At 37.5% G+C, this 23,133-nt stretch overlaps 1 protein-coding gene across 1 annotated transcript in view; it reads left to right on the forward strand.

The window, feature by feature from the left end:
- Positions 1-9,519: 9,519 nt before the first annotated feature.
- oprl1 (opiate receptor-like 1) overlaps positions 9,520-23,133 on the forward strand; it is a gene marked incomplete at its 5' end in the record, with an annotated part of 52,591 nt that continues 38,977 nt past the window's right edge. Inside the window, 3 exons of the mRNA XM_035656009.1 lie at positions 9,520-9,615; positions 10,852-11,034; positions 14,079-14,169. Of these exons, the coding sequence (XP_035511902.1) occupies positions 9,520-9,615; positions 10,852-11,034; positions 14,079-14,169 (370 nt within the window). The remainder of the gene's footprint in view (positions 9,616-10,851; positions 11,035-14,078; positions 14,170-23,133) is intronic.

Here is a 23,133-nt window from a genome sequence, read left to right on the forward strand (position 1 = left end):
ACAGACACACACACACATACAGAGTGGTGGTTTTGAGGATCTGCGTCATCTGGTGTTGGTAATTGCTGTGAGCTTTGTTATAGTGTTCTAATTTCTCCCCTACTATTAGATCTAACTAGTGTGTTTCTTCTGGTTTACAGTTCAGAATTACCAGTTTAACGGTTCATAGTCTTGCACTCTGTCCTCCCAGTCACACATTTTTATTTTAAAAGAAAAAAGCTTTGAAGAAAGAATGGATGCTTTAAGATATTCCTTTCTGCTGGCTGGTGTGTGTGTGTGTGACACATTTTCATGCAGTGACTCACACTAAACATTTGTTTTTAGATCAACAATCCTACCAGCAGCAAAGGGTCACAGATCTGCAGGGCTCTGAGAGCAGACAACATAAAACATTTCTTTGACCCTGGAAACATTTTGTGCAGTGATAGAATAAAGAGAAGCCTGAGGACAGATTTTGTCTTGGTCAAAGACACACAGCCCGATGGATGAAGCAGTATTCTCGTTCCTGTCAGCCTAAAGATGTCAGACAGAGAATATTTTTTCTAAAGTAGTATTCTGTGATAAGCAGTGGGTTATTGCGAAGGGTGGTTTTTATGACAGATGAGCCTCAATGGAAAACAAGCATGTTAACCCTTGCTCACCTCCATTTTGAAGAAATTTCAAATTAGCAGATTACATCTTAAATTTAGTTCCTGGTCCTTGGGAGGGCGTTCAGATTTGAGATCATATTTATGCACATAAGAGTCTAGTTTGTGTGATTTTAGCTGCTGATGATATAACTGTATAAATATATTCATATTCAGAAAAATTCTGAAGAAAAACATATTAATATATTTTGCAGAATTTACCATTGTTCTGATGTGTCTGTTGTTGCACATAGTGGTCAAATATTACCTGGCTGCTGACTTGAATAAATGATTTAATGTCTCCAAAATGATATCTCATGTATTTTTCTTAATATTTTAGTCTATTCTAGGCAATGAAATATGCCAATTTTCTTTAATGTAGAAAGGTGGATGAGAAGAATTTTACCACAGTTTTTACCACTAAAATACTAAAAGCAAGGAGAAACAGCCAACCTAGCTCTCTCCAACGTCCAAAAATATGCCTTCTAGCAAAGGTAATTAATAAACATTTTGTATTTCATTTGTTTAATTCATATTGTCTATTTTTTTTACATTTGTTTGTCTACATATTAACCTACTCATACATCAACAAAGGTGTTGGAAGACATATTTTTTTCAATTTTGAAGAACTTCATCTCCTGGCTAAAGTGACGTACTTGACACGCTGATATGTAGTAGTATCCATATTCACTCTAACCAAAAACACAAATATGTGCTAGCCAGTGTCTTTATTTATTTATTTTTTACCTTTGTTATTAAGCTGTCACTTTGACCATGAAGTAGTAGTAAAAAGTAAAGGTCAATATTACAACCTTAAGAGAATCTTAAATGAGAAAGGAGCAATGTTGCTTTTTGGGTAAAAAAAAGAGAGACATCTCTACCAAATGTCTTTCATTCAAGCCCAACATTTAAAATGGATGTCCGGAAAGTGTTGAAAACAGCAAATAGACAATATTTCATAAACTGGATTTTAGCTGCGGTAAAAATAATGGCACTGCTAGTGGTTTGCACTGCTACCAAGGTTTTCTGTCCTATCAAATGTTCCCTATGAAGTTCTGGGCCTGGTACATACATAATACACACACAGAGGCGCCTTGGCCACAGCAAGAGCCCAAAGTCACGATTATATGTGCGTGCACACACACATTTGTGCCAGGGTGTGACAGCTCATTCAAGCCGACGCAGTGCAGACCGGCAGTTTGTGAATAATTCAAAGTGATTATTAATATTTGAAACCGAACAGCACGGCGGATGAAAGAGTCATCAGATAGACTCCTTTCATCCCTCTTCCTCCTTCCTCCTTCCTCCTCCCTCCATTAATGTAGAGAAGAAACAGAGTGACAAATGGAGAAAGAGAAAAGTCAGAGATACACATGGAAAAAGATGAAGAAAAGAAGGGGGAGAGTGTGATCAAGGAAAGTCAAGAAAGAAAATTAACCTCTGATGATATGGTTCCATGAATTTAAAAGGACAACATCGTCTGCAAAGAAATAATGCTACATGACTAAATGCTACGTTGGATTCTTAATGTTTAAATTGAAAATGTTATTGTAACCTGTATTGATCTACCCAAATGTTTCATGAGGAAGGAAATTCACTAGAAATTAGTTTGACCTTAAGTATACACACAACTAATTTTGGAGAGTAACACTAAATGTAAACATAACTTTTGTTTGTTTCCAAGAAAACTCCACAAGGTCCCTTTAAGTCCAGTGGTGCTGTTGCTTTACAGATATTCGCTAGTCTTCAGTATTCAACCATAATTTGCTTTTGCCACTCAGACTGTGATCTGTCTTCTTGCAAAAACTTTAATCTCCCTCCAATGACAGAAAATGGAATCACTGGTATAAATAGTGAAATCTTGACCAGATATTTCATTATCTGCTACGAATGTGTTTCCTGAGAGGTTCGTAAGGGTAATCCATAAATTGCATTTATTAATTACGAGATCAAAGTTGTTTGCATATATAGGCAAATGGTGAAGTGGAAAAATAAAGATGAAGAGCAAGAGAAAAAGATGCTATCAAAGGAGGAGAAAAGGCAAAAGAGGCAGAGACAGAACATTTCATTATTTTGTAGAACTCATTTAACATGACATGAAATGTTAATACAGTGATCTGAGCCAGCTGTTCAGTGCTATTGAAAGAAAGAAAAGAAAGGAAAAAATGAAAGATAAAAAATAGGACAAGACAGGTGATTTTTCAGGTTTCTTACATTCATATCTTCGTTGCTGTTTGTAAATAGAGACATAGAAGTCATTTTTACATTCACATCAATCATGTCGGAAACAGAATTAATGTTTCCCTCTGTTTGTTTGGCTGAGTGATGTTATCTATCTCAGGTGGCACCATAGAAGAACAATTAGCTTGAAATGAGATTCCTGGTCTCTTTTGTTATAGGCTAAACAATTAAATTTCATAAAATAAAATGCAGGAAATGAGCCAATACAATATGGATGAGTGTAAAGAGTGACATGCAGCAGCTGGAACAGGGTTCTCCGCCCATCTTCGAGCAACATGCAGCTGAATCGGGTGCTTCTCAGTACGAGGACAGAAAACCTCCAAGGGAAATAAAAGGGACTGGAGCACACTGATTAATTTGCATGCTGTCTGTTTGCCCAATTGAAGGTTGCAAATCAATCAGTCTACTCCAGTCACTTTTCTTTCACATCCAGCAGCTTTGGCTTTGAAATATGGCAAAATGAAGTTACATACACTAATGCTCATGTTGAAGTGTTTCCTTATGCTCATGAAAGGAATATGGCATATGGCATAGAGAAAATTCTAATTAATGTCCAGCTGAATTTAAATCAACTGCCTTTCATGAAGCATTAATTGCTGAAACTGAAAGCAATTTGCAATGTTACTTTTTGCATTTTTCTTCTGAGAAAAGAATCAATTGTAGATGTGAACACTTCTTTAAGAAGCTCACTCACCTCCACCGATTTTCTTTGAATATCCCTGCCCTAGAAGGTGCTTTATGCTAATATTCTTTACCATATATGTTGTTTTAGGTAATTACTTGCTGCACGTATAACTTCCACTTTTTTTCTCATGCAGTAAGTATTTAAGTACTTACAGATCAATGCAAATGATATGACTTAGTCATTGGAGACCAGTATTCCTATGGTATACCAGACTACTAAAACTCTTTGAGTTGCCAAAACATAACATTATTGTAGTAGTAGTAGTAGTAGTAGTAGTAGTAAAAATTATCTTGGTGCCAAACTTATTACCCAATAGCTGTATACAAACAGGGTTTTTAGGAAACAGGATCCACTCACAACTGGAGCTACCAGCCCAGAATTACACAGTATCTATGAGGGTCATTTCTACTGGATGGAATTCAGAACATTTTACAACATTAAAAGTTACTTTTTATTTAGTGTAAGCAGGATTTTTGTCACCTAACCTTTAAGTTTATTTGCTCTGGGGAATCTTATAATATGAACTTGTTTCTGTAAATTGGATTGGTAGCTGCAGTATGCTTGTATTAGCTTACAGATTGGATTTTGTTCAGAGGATAATACCGGCCTTAGTGTTTATAAAAGGACATTGAAGAAGACACAAGTAGTCAAAAGAGAATTAGTGAGAAAGCTGAGGAATTAGCTGGCAGCCGGGAGAAAACAGAGTGAGAGAGGGATAAAGCAGTAAACCCTCTTTAATGGATGGCTAAATATTTCATGCTTATTTTGGAGATTGTGGTATTACTTAAGTGCAGACAGGCAGTGCATGCTAACAGAACTGAGTCTCAGAGATCAATGTGCTTCAGCTGCATTTCAGGAATGTAAGTAATACGCACTGAGGAAGTTCACATAGCTCTGTTCAAACTGTGAGTAGTGTTTGAATCCATTTGATCCACATGCACGGTTGGATCCTTGATGTGGATGAACTGGATAGCGTGAATTAATTGATTAAATCACAAAAAAAGTTTTGAAATAACTAATCATTTATTTATTTTATTTATTTGTTCAAACAGGTAAGTCATTTTAGTCCTTCAGCTGCTGTCTTGTTGAGGTGCAGAAATATTAACACAAAGATAACACAAAAATAAAGTGAACCTAATATTTAATAATCAAAAGTTTTTGAAGTCAGTTATAAAACAAATATACCAAATATTCACTTGTCTATTTGTACTTGTTCTGTTTTATATTTGTGGGTCAAACAAACTTTTTACTTTGCCTTGGGCTTTCACTATTTTGTGACTTCTTATAGACCAGGGGTGTTTTTAAGCACCCCTTATCTGATAGACAGATGGAGCAGGGACCCCATACTACATATATTGTATAAAACTGTGTAGTCTAAACTGGGCCTACAATAATATGTACAATAATTCCCCTACACGAAGGCCGAGCAGTATTCAGATGGTTGCAATATGGGCTGCCCTGACAATTGGTGTACCCATGTACCACGGCTGAGTCCTTGCTACAGAGGCCATGGGTTTGATTTGGACTTGGACTTTGATCCCCTCCCTCTCTTCCCCCTTTCCTGCCAATCTTCAGCTGTCACCATCAATGAAAGGCAATCAAATAGAATAGAAATAAAAACAGTGGTTGCAATATCCAACTAGATGCCACTGAATCCTACACACTGCTCCTTTAATAATTAGTCACAAATGTGACATTTTCAAGAGAAAAGAGGTTTCCAGGTGCTTCAATCAAAAGATTGATTTTTTTGCCTAATGCTAGATTGTGCTGATCTTTGAAAACTTTTTTTTTTTTCAAAAAATGCCTCTTTTGGCATAAAGATATTGACACACTATATTGATTTGTTTTTTTTTCTTTTTGCTGCTGTACTTTTCCTCTACGTGGGGTGCCTTGTCTTTTGAAACACCTTAATTATCTTGTACATGACAGAATTTGTTTTGTCTTCCTTTATATTTCAAGACTTTTGTCTTACTGTCTGTGCTTTTTCCGTGTTTATGTTAAGTAAACAAGAAGTTCCTATATCGACAAAGCAACAACCTTGATGTAACTCCTTGCATGCTGTTTCTATGCAGCTGCACCAAAGTTAGAAACTAAATTTAAAAGACAGATAGCCATGGTTTCACTTCCTATATGTAACAGGGAAGTACGAGAATTTCTCTCTTTTTTGATATTTTTTTTTATATGTATGTATGTTACTGATTTCTCGTTGCTCAGGGCTCGCTCCTCTGTCCTTTCTTCTCTCGCCCTCTTTATTTTCTCTTCCTCTTTTCTGCTACCGCCACCACTGCCAGGAGCCTTGAACGCATAATTATAATGCAATTATAGTTTCAATGGATGACAGAGAGGGAGAAAAAAAGAAAGGGCAAAAGAAAAAATGAGGTAGTGTAGCGAACAGGGCTGAATATCAGGAGTCTGCTTCAATAGAGATAGAGTGCAAAAGAGAGATTGTTTTTGAGCCAGAGAGACAGAAGGCCAGAAGACAAGAGAGACCTAAAGAGACTTATGGAGAGCAAAGACAAGATGTTCTGGGGGAAAGAAAAAGACTGAGATAGAGGGTTTGGCTGGGTAGACTCGGTCCCTGATGTAAAGATGGGAGGAAAGCTGAACAGCTATAAAATATTCTCTCAGAAGACTCTCCTGCCTACAAGTCTTCAGTATGCAGAGGGAAGGAGGGGAGGAATGTAAGAAAGAGAAAGAGGTGGAGGAGGAGGAGGACAAGAAGGCAGAGGGAGAGAGAGAGAAAAGGAGGATTAGAGGAGATGAAGCAAGATATAGACGAGTTAGAGGAGGGTATATAGACGAAGAATGAGGGAGGGAGAAAAAGGTTGGTGTAGGTGGAATGGGAGGGAGGAGATGAGGGTTGCAACCTAGGATGAGGAGCGAGGGAAGAATGGGATTAGAGATGGGCAGGAGAAATGCATTCAGAAAGTAAGGGGTTAGATTGACGGTGCTGGGAGAAGGATGAAGATGAAGGAAGATGAAGAAAAAGTGAGAAAGGGTTTAGAAAGGAAGGTAGCAGAGAAATGGGGGGAAAGTATGTGATGGAGAGCAACAAAGGCGGTGAATTAAGGGATAAATGGAGATAGGAGGAAATCAGCAGAAAGACAGAACAGAGGTAAAAAAAAAGATCTGGCGATCCTTAAAAACTTTGAAATTCACTGAAGAAAAAGCCTATGGAAAGGTAATTCAGGTGCTATGACTTCACATTCCATCATATATTTTCTGGAGGCAGTGAATGAAATGATTGATTTAAGTCTTTATACTATCCATATGATGGTCAGATACCATATTTACATGCAAAATTACTGGTATCAGTAATCATTCTTCCTATCCACATTGGCTGTGGAAGGATCCCTTTGTGGAAAACTGAGAGACAAAATCCACAGTCCTTGTTCGGATTTTAGAAAGTTAAAAATAATGAAACTGACTGAGAAATGAGACTGAAATTTAGATTGCAACTTTATTGTTGTTTGTTTTTTTTTCTGCTCCAGCATACGTATCTGCTTTATAAACCTCAGGCCATGTGTTCTCCTTTGAGAAAAAATGTATAAACCCAAAGGGAGAAATGTATATTTGATGTCGCCTTCTATCTTTGCTTCAATTTATGACTGTTAGTTCTGCTTTCCATGTCAGTGAAGAACTGCCATACAATCAATCATTTTAAATATGTGTATAAAGCAGTAGGTTGCTGTTCTATTATAGGCAATCATAATGACAGCTAACAGCTTGATTTCCAGAGTGAAAAATTGCCTATAAAAACGTACACCTACAGTCCATTACATTACTTGTAGTTAATCACAGTATGATTGGCCCTCATTCATGTAAACTTAGAAGAGATGAGGATTTATCTGGATTTAAAAATGTTGTGGTTTGACAGGTTGAACATGACGTCCTTCAGCAACTCTTTAACTTTTGTCCTTTTTTTATTCTGCCCATTTCAGGACTTGCATTATTTGTGTTCAGTTTGCAGCTGTTAAGTCTTAAATTTGAATTTGGGCTCAAATATTATAAAAGTATTGAAACGTTCTTCTATTCAGCTTCCTAAAACCCGCAGATGCAATGCAGATTGATGAAAGAAATCAGAAAGAGCTGAGGGCGTGGAGACAGATAACAAGTGAAGAGGGGGAAAGATACAAAGAAATAAAAGTCAGAGGAAGGTGATGAGAGGGATGAAAGGATAAAAGACTGAAAGACACAGATGTTGAGATGCAAGGGAATAGATGAGTGAGAGACCTCAAAAAATAGAGGGGTTGTTGAGTATGGTGAACGTAATCTAAAATTGGAGATGGGGCAAAAAAATGAGGACATGAAGAGGAAAAAGGAGGCAGGGGAGGAGACGGAGGGAAAGGAAGAAAGAAAGAAGGGGATGTGTTGAGGAGAAAAGGGAGAGTGCAAAAGAGCCCGAGGCCAAACTGAATGAAGGGGCGAGGGGAGGGGGAGAGGTGGAAATATTTGACTGCAATGCGTTTTTGTAAAGTTTTATCCGGGGCAAGTGAAGCAGAGAAGCCTTCGGTGTGTTTTCAAGTCACAGAGGCAAATATTAAAACAGCGAACACACCCAACACAATAAAGTGACTGATTTTTGTCTTTTGTTGTTATTATTTTTAAGATTCACAAAAGTTTTATATGGATATCGAGTGACTGCAGAAGCTGCGTTGAATTCTGATGACCCCTGAGGTCGATAATATGTGAAGGGTTCATTTTGCAAAAACATCTGTATGTATCTCTGTTCTCCATGGAATATCAGTCATACTGGAGTTGGGTTGTGTTGATAAGATAGCTCAAAAACCTTTTAATTTTCAGAAATCATGTTTTTATTGTGCTCTCAAGGGAATATCTAAATGTGTTGCTTTGTTCACTGTAAGAATGGCATGTATCTGTTTTTGTCAAACAGAATCTGAAGGCAGAAAGTGAACACTTGTATTTGTGTTGGGTGTGTGTGTGTGTGTGTCCCAAAAACAGCTACTCCTCCTATTCTATACAAAATTAAAAATTCCAGAATCTATGAATACGCACATTTTTCATTCATTTCTAAAGTTTTTTCTGCAGGTGTCGCTGTAGATGGTAGGGAAGGTTTTATTGAGCATGTTTCTTTATAATTAGTAGGTTTCAAGCCAAATAAAATAGAACAGGAAGAAGAGCAATAGCAGTGTGTCTGATGTAAATAAATCTGATTATTTTATTTATATTTTTCAAAAGAAAGCAATTATTTTGTTCGGTAGGAAATACATAAATGTAACTTAAATGCAAGTAGGAATTGAGGATTTACAGTTTGGTGAACACTGGTCATGTTAAAACTCCATTGCACTGGGTACCATTTAGGAAAATAAAATTTAGCATGGAAGTATTATGTGCATTACATTTTATTCTCTATATAGTTTTATCAGTTATTATTATATTATTATTTCTGACTGGGCTATTAGTTCATGGTTTTACCTTAGACTGTTACATTTAACTAAGGATTTAGTATTGGAATATTATAAAGCATACAATTCTAAACCGGAAATTGAATCATAAAGTCACCATATGTGACCCAACTACACTCATTATTTGGACTAGAAAATGTAGATGAACATTGTAGTTGATAAACAAAATGGTATTAGACTGGGTTTGAAACCTCGAAGGTTCTATTCTGGTCAAATAAAGGCATTAAACTGCCAGGTTTAAGGGTTTGATCCCCACTGCTGCCACCAATGTTCTGTCCTGCTGCAAGTTGCTCTAGATAAAAGCATCCACCAAATCTCATTCTAACCAGCAATTTTAGCAGCAGCACCTCACAAAGACACTCTGTGCATTTTAATGGTATGATGCACCTGCAGCCACACAGTGTGTGCCTGTTTGTCATTGGATTAAATTCTGAATTGGCTGCAGACACTTCATAAAGGTGTTAAAGGTGTGTGTGACCTACAGTAAAATGAGCTGTTTTTCTCATTTAACTGAACCTTTTCTGTATCCTGTGCTTCATCTCTCCTCAGATACACTAAGATGAAAACGGCCACGAACATCTACATCTTTAATCTGGCTCTGGCTGACTCCTTGTTTCTGGCTACTTTACCATTCCAGGTATGACCTTATCCACATGTGCAACATCTCCCTTTTTACAGTGTTTCCTGAACTAGTCTTTTTGACCAATTTTGGAATTACATTCAGGTAAAACAAAAATCCCATTAATGTTATGTCACATAATTTGTACAAATTTTGTTGCATTATTACAGTAATAAACAATCAAACTCTTTTTTTTGTTTTTGTCAAAGAGATTTTAAAATGTGTGTAAACTTAATACTCTTTGTTTGCTGCTTTTTATATTTATCTATATTGTACCCTTATGAACAGTGTATACACAGGGAACACTGCAATTGTTGTAAATAAATGAAGGATTTTTTTCTACGAAAGACATTAACATTACAGGTAAAGCTCCTTATTGGCATATTGTGTGAACATTCGGACATACAAAGCTTAAGCTGATTATAGTCGTTTAGATACAGTTTCAGAAGTAACTGTTTTAAAGAACAGAAGCTACTGCCTACACATGCAATTTAGTGTGGTAATGGGAAGGGATGTGTGTGGCCTTTAATGGTGGCAATTAAGGCCAGTTAGTATGGATTCAGTATAAGTAAATGCAATATGATATATTTCCTGTCCCTAAGATCATAAACAATAATGTCTCTGCAAAGGAACATTTGTACTGGTTTGTGCCAAAGATGTAGCTTTTATTGTGTCCACCTCTTGTAATAACAACTATATTTGTATGATGTATTATGGAAATATTGTTCCACTGTTCTACATCACTGATATAAATACACATACTATCAAAAAGACTTATTTGGTTTCTTTATGGTTTTACTTAAACTTTATCATAATTTAAGTGATTTATTGCTTTGTGCCTTATCAGGCAGTGCAACTGGCCAGTATGTTCTCTGGTATATAACTACACAGAGCCATCTTTTCACAACTGCTTTTAAATATTCACAAAGGTATTATGGCTTTTTTTATATATTTTAAAATTTTCTGTGCACATACTGACTTGAACTGATCGATTCACCACACACCAAGTGGTTCAAACCAAAACCCTGAAAAAACAAAAGTTTTGCTGTCTTGCCAGCATCTGGATGTTATCAGGACTTTCATCAGTCACCGGCTGGTTGTCAAGTGTTACAGTTTTGTGCTTCATTGCACTGATTTGTTTCCACTTCATTGAAATATTAACTGCCCAAAGTCATAATTCAGAGGAGATGGAGTTCTCTGTTCTGCCTCCGGCTGTGTTTATATGCTCATTCTTTGATATCTGAATATTTCCAGGGCACAGACGTGTTCCTGGGCTTCTGGCCATTTGGGAACGCTCTCTGCAAGGCAGTGGTGTCTATCGACTACTACAACATGTTCACCAGCACCTTCACCCTGACGGTGATGAGTATGGACAGGTACGTGGCCGTCTGCCACCCCGTCAAAGCGCTGGACATGAGGACTCCTCACAAGGCAAAGGTAAAACTGTTTCATTTAAAAGTGAGATATTCCCCTTCCCAAAATCTTCACACCTCATTTATTCTTCCTGAAATCACCACTGACATCAGATCAGGTGTCAACATTCTGAAATTGAAAAAAGATAGATAAACTGTGTCATAACCTGGTTCACAGGCCATGACAAAAACACTTCCCCCATAAAGTCGGTATCCCAAGGAGGATAACCACCAATAAGCACAAACTATCACTTAAATCACTCAAAAGTATTTAAAAGGAAAAAAAAATTCACATGGCCATCCCGCCCTCGGCTTGCTGCTTATCGCCACACATCTTCAGCACCCCTGGTACCTGAGACGCACCTTTAAGAAAACAGGCACAGCAAGAATACACAGACTTTTATACATATATATATATATATATATGTATTCCAACAGTGATGGAATATTGCTGAATTCAATTTAATTCACATGCTGATCTCGATGTTAGAACAGGTTGTCTTGTCTAATGTCTTTAAAATTAAAAGATAGGCAAAGTAATGATGCTTGACATATAAACTCAGACATGATGCTGACATTGTTTGTTATCATGTCATATTTAATGTGTTTAAAGGCTTCAAATTATGACATAGAAAAGCACACTGTGAATAAATCATTGTCTACATAACCAGATAACTCGAAATTGTCTGGTGCAATTAGAGCAGCACAGCTGTTCCATATGTCAAACAGCTGTGAAGTATTTGTAATAAAAATGGCAAAAACGGTGTTGCACAGTGTTGCATTTCCCACAAGTCGGGGGTCTATTTATATGGGCATGTACTCTACATTGTGTGGACACCTCTTTATGTGATGGTATGTGAAAGCAAAGCTATTTCAGCAATATCTTCAAGCAACTTTGACGAGCAAACATTCTGTCCAGTGATGACATCTCAAGAAACAGGCGCCGATGAAAATATGACAAAATGAAGAAACGCAAACACAGCAGCAGATGATTTTCAGTTTTTTTATTTTTTATCAGTCATCCTTTAAGACAGCTGCCTTGTAAAAATATAGACATTTTATTTCAAAGGCCAACTTCGATTTTACACATCAAAGTCTGTTTGCTTGGTGAGTACTGCTGTGTATGTGAAACAAGTACTTTCAAGCATTTTATGGCTCCAAAGGAAGCTGCAGAAAACATGATAGATTACCTCAAGTGATGTCACTAGAGTCAGTGTCAGTTGGTGCTGAAGACTAATAAGTTTAAAAATTTGAAAAACAACTTAACTCAGCTATGATTGAGGCTAGAAGCTCAAGGCTACATGATCATTGTGGGTAATGTAGTTCTAACAAAAAAGAAGAATACATTCATCTACATCTTTATAGCTCTGGCTGTGGTACATCAATTGAGATTTTTTTAAATTGTCCATCATGAATCAAAAAATGTTTCCCCACACATAAAATCAATAATATAGCTGTATTCCGTTTAGGTGCCAGATCACTGTCATAGTTTACTAGAATAATTGATCAAAATATAGAAATTGTTCGAGTTATAACCGAGCTTTGAGTTTGAGTGTTGTGATCACTCACTGTTGTGCATTTTAACAATTATGTAATTAGTTAGTAAAGTAAGAAGAAAATTAAAGCTGCAAGCTGCATTGGGCGGGACCTTGCACTCCATGCAACTCGTCGTAACACGTGCGGACCACAACATGAAAATTTCACAGAAATCAGCTCAAAATTGCCACGCAGCGCTTAGTTCGTGTTGCCAGTAGGTGGCACTATCACTACGTCTGAATATTTTCATGTAAACATGTTCAGGGCGGGACTCTTATCAAACCTGTGAAGTTTCATTGAGATTAGGCAATCATCGTGCCAAGTTTCGTTTTAATCACATGTGCGAAAATTCACAGAAAATGACCACGGAATTCAAAATGGCCAACTTTGACGGCACGCCACAGACACGCCCTTCAACGTACAGTCACAAATAGCACAACATTTAATCAGCAATATTTTTTAACTGTACTGACCAATTTTGAAGTAGATCCAATAAGTCCCCTATGAGGAGTTTGTTCAAATACAACACGAAATCAATCAAAATGGCCTCGCTTCCTGAGAGGTGCTGAGGGCATGGCTCCAAGAGGCTTTTCTATACGTCTCGGCCGTAACCGTGCCATACCGAGTTTCATAATTCCTATGAAAGTGGCGCGGGGCTGCTATTGTTGAAACTGTAGGGGGAGCAATACAAATACGATGTTTTTGGTATGTGAGCTACAGGCCCGCTCTACATGTGTCCTGTGAATTTCATATTCATAACTATTACAGTCTCCGCACAGTGATTTACACTGCCACCAGAGCGCCACCCAGTGGCGTGGTTTTTTTTCCTTTTTAGGTGAGCCTCAGGGAGCCATGGGCAATCATTGTACCAAGTTTCGTTTTAATCACACATGCCGATGCGGAGATATAAACTTGTTCATTTTAAAGAGCGCCACCTTGTGGCAATGGCCTGAAATTGTGCACGATGCCTAAGGAAGACATGGGGAACTATGGACCCAAGCTTGGTGACATACACTGTGGAGAATGCTCCACTTCTTGTTTTCGATGAAAATACAGGAAGTGCTAATTTTATAACGCGTTTATTTTTTGAAATATATCCAAATTCTTCAAATTGATGCTACGTAAAAAGTTTTGTGCGAATTAGACAAAAGCGCATAGGAGGAACACGAAAAAGTAGTTTATGGACATTTGGCGCTCTAGCGAAAAAAAACTATAGGCGGAATTGACTTTTCGTATATGTTCAGGGGGTCAAAAATGCAGTGAAAGGGGCTAGAAATAATAATCATAGCAAAAACAATAGAGACCTCACAGTGTTGACACTGGCTCGGTCCCTAATTATTCGATTTACAAAAGTAATTACACAATTTTAAAATTGTACAAGTGAACTAATAGAAAGTTCTTGTCACAAAAGTGTCATACCATCAGGCATTTTAGATTTGTAGACATAAGGTTTATTAAATAATGCAATTTATTATGTAACCACTGTATCTGTATAGGTTATTCATCATCACTATTGTGTTATCATGTCTTCAGGTGGTGAATATCTGTGTGTGGGTGTTGGCTTCGGCCTTTGGTGTCCCTGCCATGGTCCTGGGAAATGTAGAGGAGGAACCAGAGCATAACAGTAAGTAATTCACACACACATACACACACATATATGCATTGTATATATTTATACCAGTACACGGTATACATGTACTGACATGTACATTCACATGCCTTCCTTCACGTGTGCATTTGAAACAAACAGCCTTACAGCATATATTACTGGACATACTGTGCCTTCACATACATTTTTCTTGTGACTGCGATGTGTGAATTGTAATGTCTAATTAATATGCAAAACAATGTACAGCTGTGTAACAGTGCAGCACAGCTTTTACATATATATTTCATTATCTGCTGCTGAAAAAGGAGAGTGTGAAAGAAGTCGCTTCAAACTGTATTTCAAGAGATTTCTTAGGGAGGTGTGATGTGAATTAACCTATTTACAAGTGTTGTTATTGTCCCAGTTTTTATAGCTTTTATTGCACAGGATCTGACTAATGGGCTCAATACATGTTGCTGCACGAACAAGTACAAAGAGATTTCGAACCAGCTGCCTGTCATACTCCACAATTTGGTCCATGTTATGAACTTTTACACAGCGGGTGCACATTCATATTCTTACTCTCTTACGCTATGTTGATAGACCAATGAGATAACAGTTTGAGTTACTAGCTTTTACGTTTTGATTATAGATACATCAGACTCACCAAACACAACCTGGTTGTGCTGGTGTTGGTCAAAAGGAATGCACAGCTTCTTCTTGAATTTATGGATGCATTGCAGTATTCTTGCTATCCACTGGTTTGTTGAACAACAGTGCTGCATCATTCAGAAAGTCCAAAACCTGTCTGTCAGATCCTTTTTCCTTCCATTACTCATTAAAATTTGACGGTGTTGGACATGTTGCCATATGTCCAACACAGTCCGATTTTTCAATGAGGTGCTTCCAAACTCCAACCAATCCACTTTGTAACCCACACTGAGCCCAGCCTCGAGTGTCAATCACACCAGTTATACGCTTGCCTCCAATATTATGCACATAGTGTGTAATTTCCTTGGAAAACTCTTCTGTGCTAATTATATCTCACACAATCTGAGAGTCTGAGATAAGAAAAATAATAAACGGTGGTTCTGCATGTATTTGCCTCAACCATAAATTGTCATCATATGGAAATGGATATAACAGAGCTCAGGGAAAAAAAGAATTTGTATCACATAATCTTAGAGCATGCTTCTGTAGTCTAAATAACCCCACTGTACTTGTAAATCCAAAGTTTAAGTTGGTTTTACGTTACTGATGGTTAAACAGAATAATAACTGCCACCTTAACATCAAACCGTCATAATGAGGCTATAAATCTCCATGCTTGACAACTTTCTTATTGCTGCTTTTGCTCATTTACCTGATTCATTCCTCTCGCCTCCAAAGGGAGCCAGTACCAAGGGAAATTCAACCATAACATACAGACTTATTTCAAGTCAATATTTAATAGAGCATCACCTGAAGTTTAATAATTTAATCAAGTCTGGCTGCAGCCCTCCCTTCCAGGATGCACAGCTGAACTCCCTTCCATTTAATGCGATGTCAGTCTGTCAGGTGCTCTTCTACCACAACATGAACGTGTAACACGTGTGAACATGAACAAATCTGATCCAAAGAAGGCTAATTTAATCTTCATGGTTCATCTAACTGCTTTCTTAAAAGTTTGCACTTTATATTTTTATTTATTGCACAACTCCCACACTACATGCAAACTAAAGCCCTTTCAGACATAAACCTTGATGCATAAATGTACTTGTAATTGTAGTGGTCTGCCTAAGCAACCAGGGAACTTTTTTATAGAAGTTACAACAACAGTTTAGTAGATTGAATCTAGCAACACTATCCAACGGTGTAACACTGAGTCGAATGCTATCAGATTAACGTAAAAGCTACAGCAGCCCAAGGTAACACATGGGAACACATTGTGTTTGGCTTCCAAGAACACTGTATTACTTTTTTTTCACAATTATCATATCTAATGCACAAATAAAATAAAATAATTTAAATGAACCGGTAAAAACTGTGAATGAACCAAATTTAAGTTGTTGACTTTCTTCACATCCTAAATTAGTTCCAATAAAATATTTTGAGGGTTTTTTCTACTAACATCATAAGGCAAAAGAGGAAGTAGTTTTTAGAATTCACAATAATAATCAAAAAGCTTTTAATAATGAGTAACAAGCAATATGAGCAAAGAGGAATTAAATAAGCGCCCCAGCTTAATGGCTTGTCATTTTATGTTTGTGGACTGTCAGACATTGGAAAGAATTAGAAAAGGCACCAACATTTTCAGTTTAATAAGTACTGAAATCAATGAGAAAATGTATTACGGGATTCACAGTAAGAAGAGAAGCCGAGAGCCCTTTGCACTCACCTTGGTTATCAATTAAGGCTTCAATGGCAAAACACATTTTAGAACCCATCTTTGATGTAGACTATGAGAGAACTACGATTACTATTCCTCTTTCAGAAAACACTTTTCTTCTGTAATATCATTCACACAACATAACAGCACCTACACGTTGGCATGTTCTTTGATTTCAGCTAAGCATTCAACACAATCTCCCCCATGAGACTGATTAGCACTCTGGGCTAGAGTACCAAAACCAGTATTATTCCAAAGCGTAGAATACAAATGTAGTTGATCGGCAGGTCTATTACACCCTTTGGCGTGAGACTATGCTGGAATACCACACTGGAGATTGGACTTCCTCACAAACAGACCCCAGACAGTTCGGATCAGAAGTCAGACACATTCTCCACTCTGTTGCACAACATCGGAGCCCCCCAAGGGAGTGTGCTCGGCCCCCTCTTGTTCACGCTGTACACCCATGACTGTTCACCCACATCATGGAGACAATTCTGTCATGAAGTTTATAACACCGCCATCATCAGCCAGTTATCAACAAACGATAACATTTCAAATTGAGAAGAAAACAACAATCTTGCAGAATGGTACACAGAAAACAAGATACTTATCTGCGTCATCATTGATTTTAGACACTAAATCACTGGCGCTAAGGAAGAGCAAGTGAACCATTTTAGGTTCCTGCCTGGGAATCAGCAAGAATCTCTCCACCTCTCCATCGTAAGGAAACTTAAGAAAGCAAAATCCATGTGCCAAGTTCTTGTAAACTTAGCAATAGAAACTGACTGTAGACATCACAAATTGGAATGGTTTCTGCACGGCCCAGGAAGGCTCTGCCGTGGGTGCTGCTCGTCCACCAAGCAGCAGTGATGTGAAGTTGAGGTGCTAGCACAGAGCTAAAAAGACACTGAAGAAAATACTGTGCCATACCACCAGACTAAAGAGCAGCTTCTTTCCTCAGGTTGTTCTTGTGAAGCATAAAGGGACTAAAGCTTGCATTTTGTTGTGTGTTGCAGAATCACAAATAAATAAACCTTGAAGTCACTGCTCTCTTTCATGGACCAGGTGCCAAATATTACGCACACATTGTGGCTCTTTCTGTAAATGTCCTGTCTGGATAAGGGGAAATTCAACGTTTGTGTAATGACAGAGAGCTGTTACTATGCCAGCAGTGTTAGATATTTCTCATATAAAAAGGTTGCTGGATTCTTACAAAAAGCTGAAGTTTATAAAAGTATGTAACCGTTGGAAAGACTCTTAATCAAAGTCTCTCCCCCTTTTCTCTCTGTTCATCTCAGTCTTTGATACCTGATAACACCTGATGGATCGCAGCAGCTTCATTCTCAGTTTGAAATAGACTTTCATTTCTGTTCTTATAGCTGCTTATCAGTTCCTGCCGAGTGGATCCAGCTGGGTCCTTCTTCTTTATACACTGTGTGTGTGTTTGTTGCCATAGATCATCTCTCTGAGGCATTCACATATTTTATAGCCTAATATTAATGGAAAAGTCTTGCAGTGGAACAGATTTTACTCTACACATACTAAGTGTGTGTGTGTGTGTTTTCAATGCAGTGTATTTGCCTTATAGGGTTGTGTGAGTTTGTGCGTGTGATTGTGTGCGTGATTTGATCGTGCTGGCAGCCTTGAATATCATGACAAACTTGCTGTTGGAGTTTAGAGCTCACAGATGGCAGCTCTTCTCCTAAAAAGGCCAAAACCTTCAAAGCATTCTGCAGTTTTTACAGTAACAAGTGCACAAAGACTGTCCTAGACCTTAAAGGGGCAATACACAAGGTTTATACAACCCCAAAGCAGAAAATGACTAAAACTGTAAGACAGGGGTTGTTCATTAACACTAGTGAGCCCTGATCATTTTCATGAGAACTTTATGGCTTATACAATTTCTGTGTTATTCTGTCTTAGAAAAAAATACATAAATAAATCCTGCCCACTGCGCTTACTGCCTGGTTAGCTAGCTTACTCAGAGGGACTTTACTGTTATGACATAGGTTAAAAAAAGAGACAAGTCTAATTCAATCATTTATATTCCTGTTGTAATTAGAAGTAAGTGTTTTTTGTTTTGTTTTGTTGCCCCAAAGATCTATAGAAATAGAATCTATATATACACCAGAGCAAGATTAAAACGTTTTTTAATCATTTGAATGTAAAAGCACATCTAGATGCCCATGTTTAAACTTTTTTTTGATAACTCTGTACCAGGTCCCAACTTCATATCCATTTATAGTCTGTGCGCACAACATATTAGAATGTAAGGCAATGGTTCCCATCCTTTTTTATTTGTGACCCCCTAATAGATTACCTTGTCATGAAGTTCACATTTAGGAGTTGTGAGCAGTTGAAAGAAAGACTGATTTCCCCTTATGAGACTGTTTATTGGAATTATGTTTAGATACCTGAAGAAATACAACAAAGAAGATTTAATATATAAAAATATATATATTTTCCTTTCCAAAGTCTATTCATGGTTCCCAGCGGTAACCATTTTTGTTGAAATAATCATGACCTTTCCTTTTTGCTCCACCATCAGCACAAAATTAACATCTCTAGCCATACCTCAATATGCTGTCTGTTCATCCAGCACTTTAATGTTGTTGGTGAAATGAACTGTGCTGCCTCTGGCAGGGTGTTAGGCTTTCAGTTTAATTTTATATCATATTATTATTCTAATTGAACTTCACTTAGTCCTTCTGCTAATGCTTTTTAGCTCCCTTTGATTATGGTGTTTCACAGTCTAACATGCTCTAATGAAGGAACTGTCAGTTGCAGGTAACATCATCCACTATACTATGTTATTATTTTTTAATATATGTGGGAATGTGTCATCATTGGACCAGAAATATTTTGGTTACCAGTGCTGAAAATTAATCAGGTTTCACGGAATCCATTAATATTATACATGATCTGATGTAAAATGTATTTAATTAACTGTGTATCTTAACAGATTAAAAAGGTCGGTGTATATGAGTTTGAGGTTATTAATAATACTGAGTTTTAAGATGTGTGGTTAAAAGTGCTACAGTGTTTCCACACTGTACTGGCATTACAGTGTAGATTATCTATATCTCCATAGCCTCCTAATAATAGAAATCACAGATATTAAATGATCTGCGCCAGAAATCTTAAATATGTATTTTAAAGTGCCCTTTAATCTCACGTGCAGGTTTTTGTACTTAAACAAAATTGTATTGAACAAATCTTTTCCTTGGGACATAGAGCTCTTTCACACAGAGTGCATGTTAGCACATCCTTTCCCCAAATATTACAGCAGGAGATTCATTCCATCACCAACTCCAAAACTCACCCTGGAAATCCGTTTGTCTGTTTGTCTCTATAGCCTTCACTTTCCCTCAGTAGTCTGCCTCTGCCTTTTTTTCCTTTGCCACCATCTCAAAGTCTCTTTTTCTATGTATACCACGTCTCTGTTGTATTAAACTGACTTTGCTGCTTCATCTTGTTGTGCATTACTGCTTATCTTAAGTTACCCAGTGATGTTTTCGACCACTGGTAGAGCTATGAAAAAATGGGCCTCACGCAAGAACCACTCGCACATATTTGTTCTTAAGTGGCTTGTACGACTGATTTAGGAGAACCTGGGACATTCACCATTTTCTCTTATTTTGAATTTTCTCTAAGGTGCAAACACAATCATGCACAATTAGTCTGCTGCTATCTAAAAACACTTTTTTCACTAAAGGATTGTATGTTGCATTACTTTAAAGCAATTTTGAGTTCTGTATATACATTACATTTAATTGTGTTCCCTATTATCCTATTCCCTTTTCCTGTGCAGTTTGAATAATAATCTAGTTCTAAATTTATCATATAGCCTAACAATATCATCATTCATTTAAACTGTCTATTGATGGGGTAAAGGTTCTCTTCACATTTAGGTGTTTGCAGGTTGCGTTGGAAATGCGTTTATTGTATCTGACGTGGCACACGCTTACAAATCCACCATACAAAAAAAGGAAGAGAAAGTTAAGATAAGAATAAGAATAAGAAAATGTTCTTGCATGAGGCCCAATGGTTTGGTGAACAGGTCCTTGCTGTATTTCATGCTCTACTTGCACACACACAGACTCATGTACACACATGCATGCTAGTGATGCAAAATACCTCCTTGCTAATGGTTTCAATCAGAGCAGGTGGATGTTGTTGAAGGCAAAATCCAATACAAAGCTAACAAAAAGGTAATTTCAGATTGAATAATGACGTGGAAAAAAATGTCCTTTAAGTCTGAATATCATGCTCAGTTTCTCTAAAAAACTCTATAGACAAGAAAACACTGGTAAAGCTAGGAACTGTGTCTGTGCAGCCCTCCTGCTCTTTCCCTTATGTGTCAGCGTGCAGACCTGCATTAAGCTGCTTCAAGTCAGTTCACCCGGACCAGGTGTGCCAGCTGGCATGTACAGGGACATCAGGTCCCCTGTCAGCCTGCAGCCAAGCTTGCTGCTCCCATGACTGCACTCTCTTGTCTCTCATTTCTCAGCACAGGTTTACATTTACCACAATACTGAACACACTAAAAGCGATTTGGTTAAATTTAGATTGAGGGAGAGATCTTTTTTTAATGACAGTGTGAACACAAATAACCACCTTGACCATGACATTTTGGGCCACAATCATTCTGGTGGGGTTGACAGGTTCAAAATATACAAAAAGAGATTTGCATATGATTTGCATGTTTTGAATGGCTGGCTGTGTGAATGACACTTCACAACCTGTTAGGGGATGAAGGAGGAGGTCATATATCCTAATGTGATTTGGATTTAAACATTTGTAGAGGAAGAAGAATATGGTGAAAGTGTAGATGCTGTCCAAACTAAACTTTACCTGGTGTTATCTATTTAAAGACATCAAATGTGATGAACAAGGCCAAAATAGATTATTGGAAAACAATGTTGCCATCAGTTCTATAGTTTATGTCAAATGTGTTCCAGTATAACCCTTATCCTCTACAGCTCCTCTTTTGATCCCACAGGGTCCTATCTAGGGTCCTTTAATCTTTATATATTTGTTGGATGAACCAAACGTCCTTGCATATCAAGATTTAAGTCATGATCACAGTTCAACAAGTTTTGTTAAATTTTTCCAATCATCACAAACTACTACAAATAGTGTATCTTATAGATTTTGTCTGGGTAGCATAAAAACTAATCAAATGAACCCATATTCTCAGTTCACTTTTCAAGCTCAGGCTTGCCATTTCATTCTCAATTCACCAGTTAGAGAATGAGTAATCCAACGAAGTAAGATTGGCAAAATCAGCTTGTTTCTTTCATCCACAGACCTGGAGAAGGGCATCAACGTTATTATGTCCTCCAGGCTTGATTACTGTAACTAGCTTTCCTCTGTCCCAGCAAGCAAATACCTTCTTAGTGCAACTAGTGCAGAATGCTGCTGCCAGACTGCCAATGTGCTCCAAGAGAAGACATCTTGTTATTCCAATCCTTTCTGCCCTTCACCTGCTGCCTGTCAATTTCAGAATTGATTTTGCTACGGGTTTTTATAGGTTTGCATGGTCAGGGTCTTGCTCATGTGTGAATTGATTTTCCCCTCTGAGCCTGATCGAGGCCTGACAACCTCTGGCAGCTCTTCTTGCTGCTATTTGTCAGTGACTCTTTTAAATCCATCCTTAAAACCAATTTTATCTCAAGATTTCCCCCTACTTCTTTATACTTATTTTTTTAATATATATATATATATATATATATACTCTCTGTTGCTGTGTTTTCTTTGTTCTGTGTAAATAAATCAATTTGTTATGTTGTAATGAGAATAACTGGACATAAACAAGTCAGTACTGAAGAATTGGTAGATTAACTGGTGGGGCACAAAGAGGGAAAACAACAATTATGCTTTTCACATTAATATTGATGCTAAGGAGGAATACAATCACCCACTGAAACGGCCAGTGATTTTCCAGATGCCCACACATAGCACACTAGTTTGCAGTTAAATCGAGTAATATGTTGGGGAACGGGAGGTCTAGTGGTAAGATATTGATCCAGTTTCAGCCTTTAGCCATGGCCTAATCCTATAATCATTTTTATTACTCTACTCTACAGCTGAACTACATCTGCACTAAGAGTTCTCTCTGCTCTCCTGCCTTTCCTATTTATCTCCTGTTTGCACACGTCTTGCTTCTGCTCTTATTTGTCTCTTTTTTGCATTTTCATCTACTCCTTTTGCTCATTTTCTTTTCTTCGTCCTCTTTCATTTTATCTCCATTATCCCTTGATTTCATTTGCATCTCATTGAAATCGTATTCATTTCTTGTCATTCTCATTTCATTTTCATCACTTTCATCTCTAATTTTCTTCTCACCCTATTCATTTCAGTCGTTTTGGCATCATTTCATACTAATCTCGTTCATTTCATTCACATATTTGTCATCCCCTTAAAATCTCACTCTCATTTCTGTCTCATCGTTGTCCTTTTCATTCTTGTCTGCCTCATTTCATTTCTCATCCTCTTCAGTTAATTCCCATCTTCCTCATTTCAAAAGGGTGGCAGTAGCTCAGTATGGAGGGACTTGGCTTGGGAACCGGAGGGTTGCCGGTTCAAGTCCCACAGACCACAAAATGTGGAGTGTGGACTGGTAGCTGG

This window comes from Morone saxatilis, unplaced genomic scaffold, assembly GCF_004916995.1.
Source record: "Morone saxatilis isolate NCDOM2014 unplaced genomic scaffold, NCSU_SB_2.0 Contig15, whole genome shotgun sequence".
Lineage (NCBI taxonomy): Eukaryota > Metazoa > Chordata > Actinopteri > Moronidae > Morone > Morone saxatilis.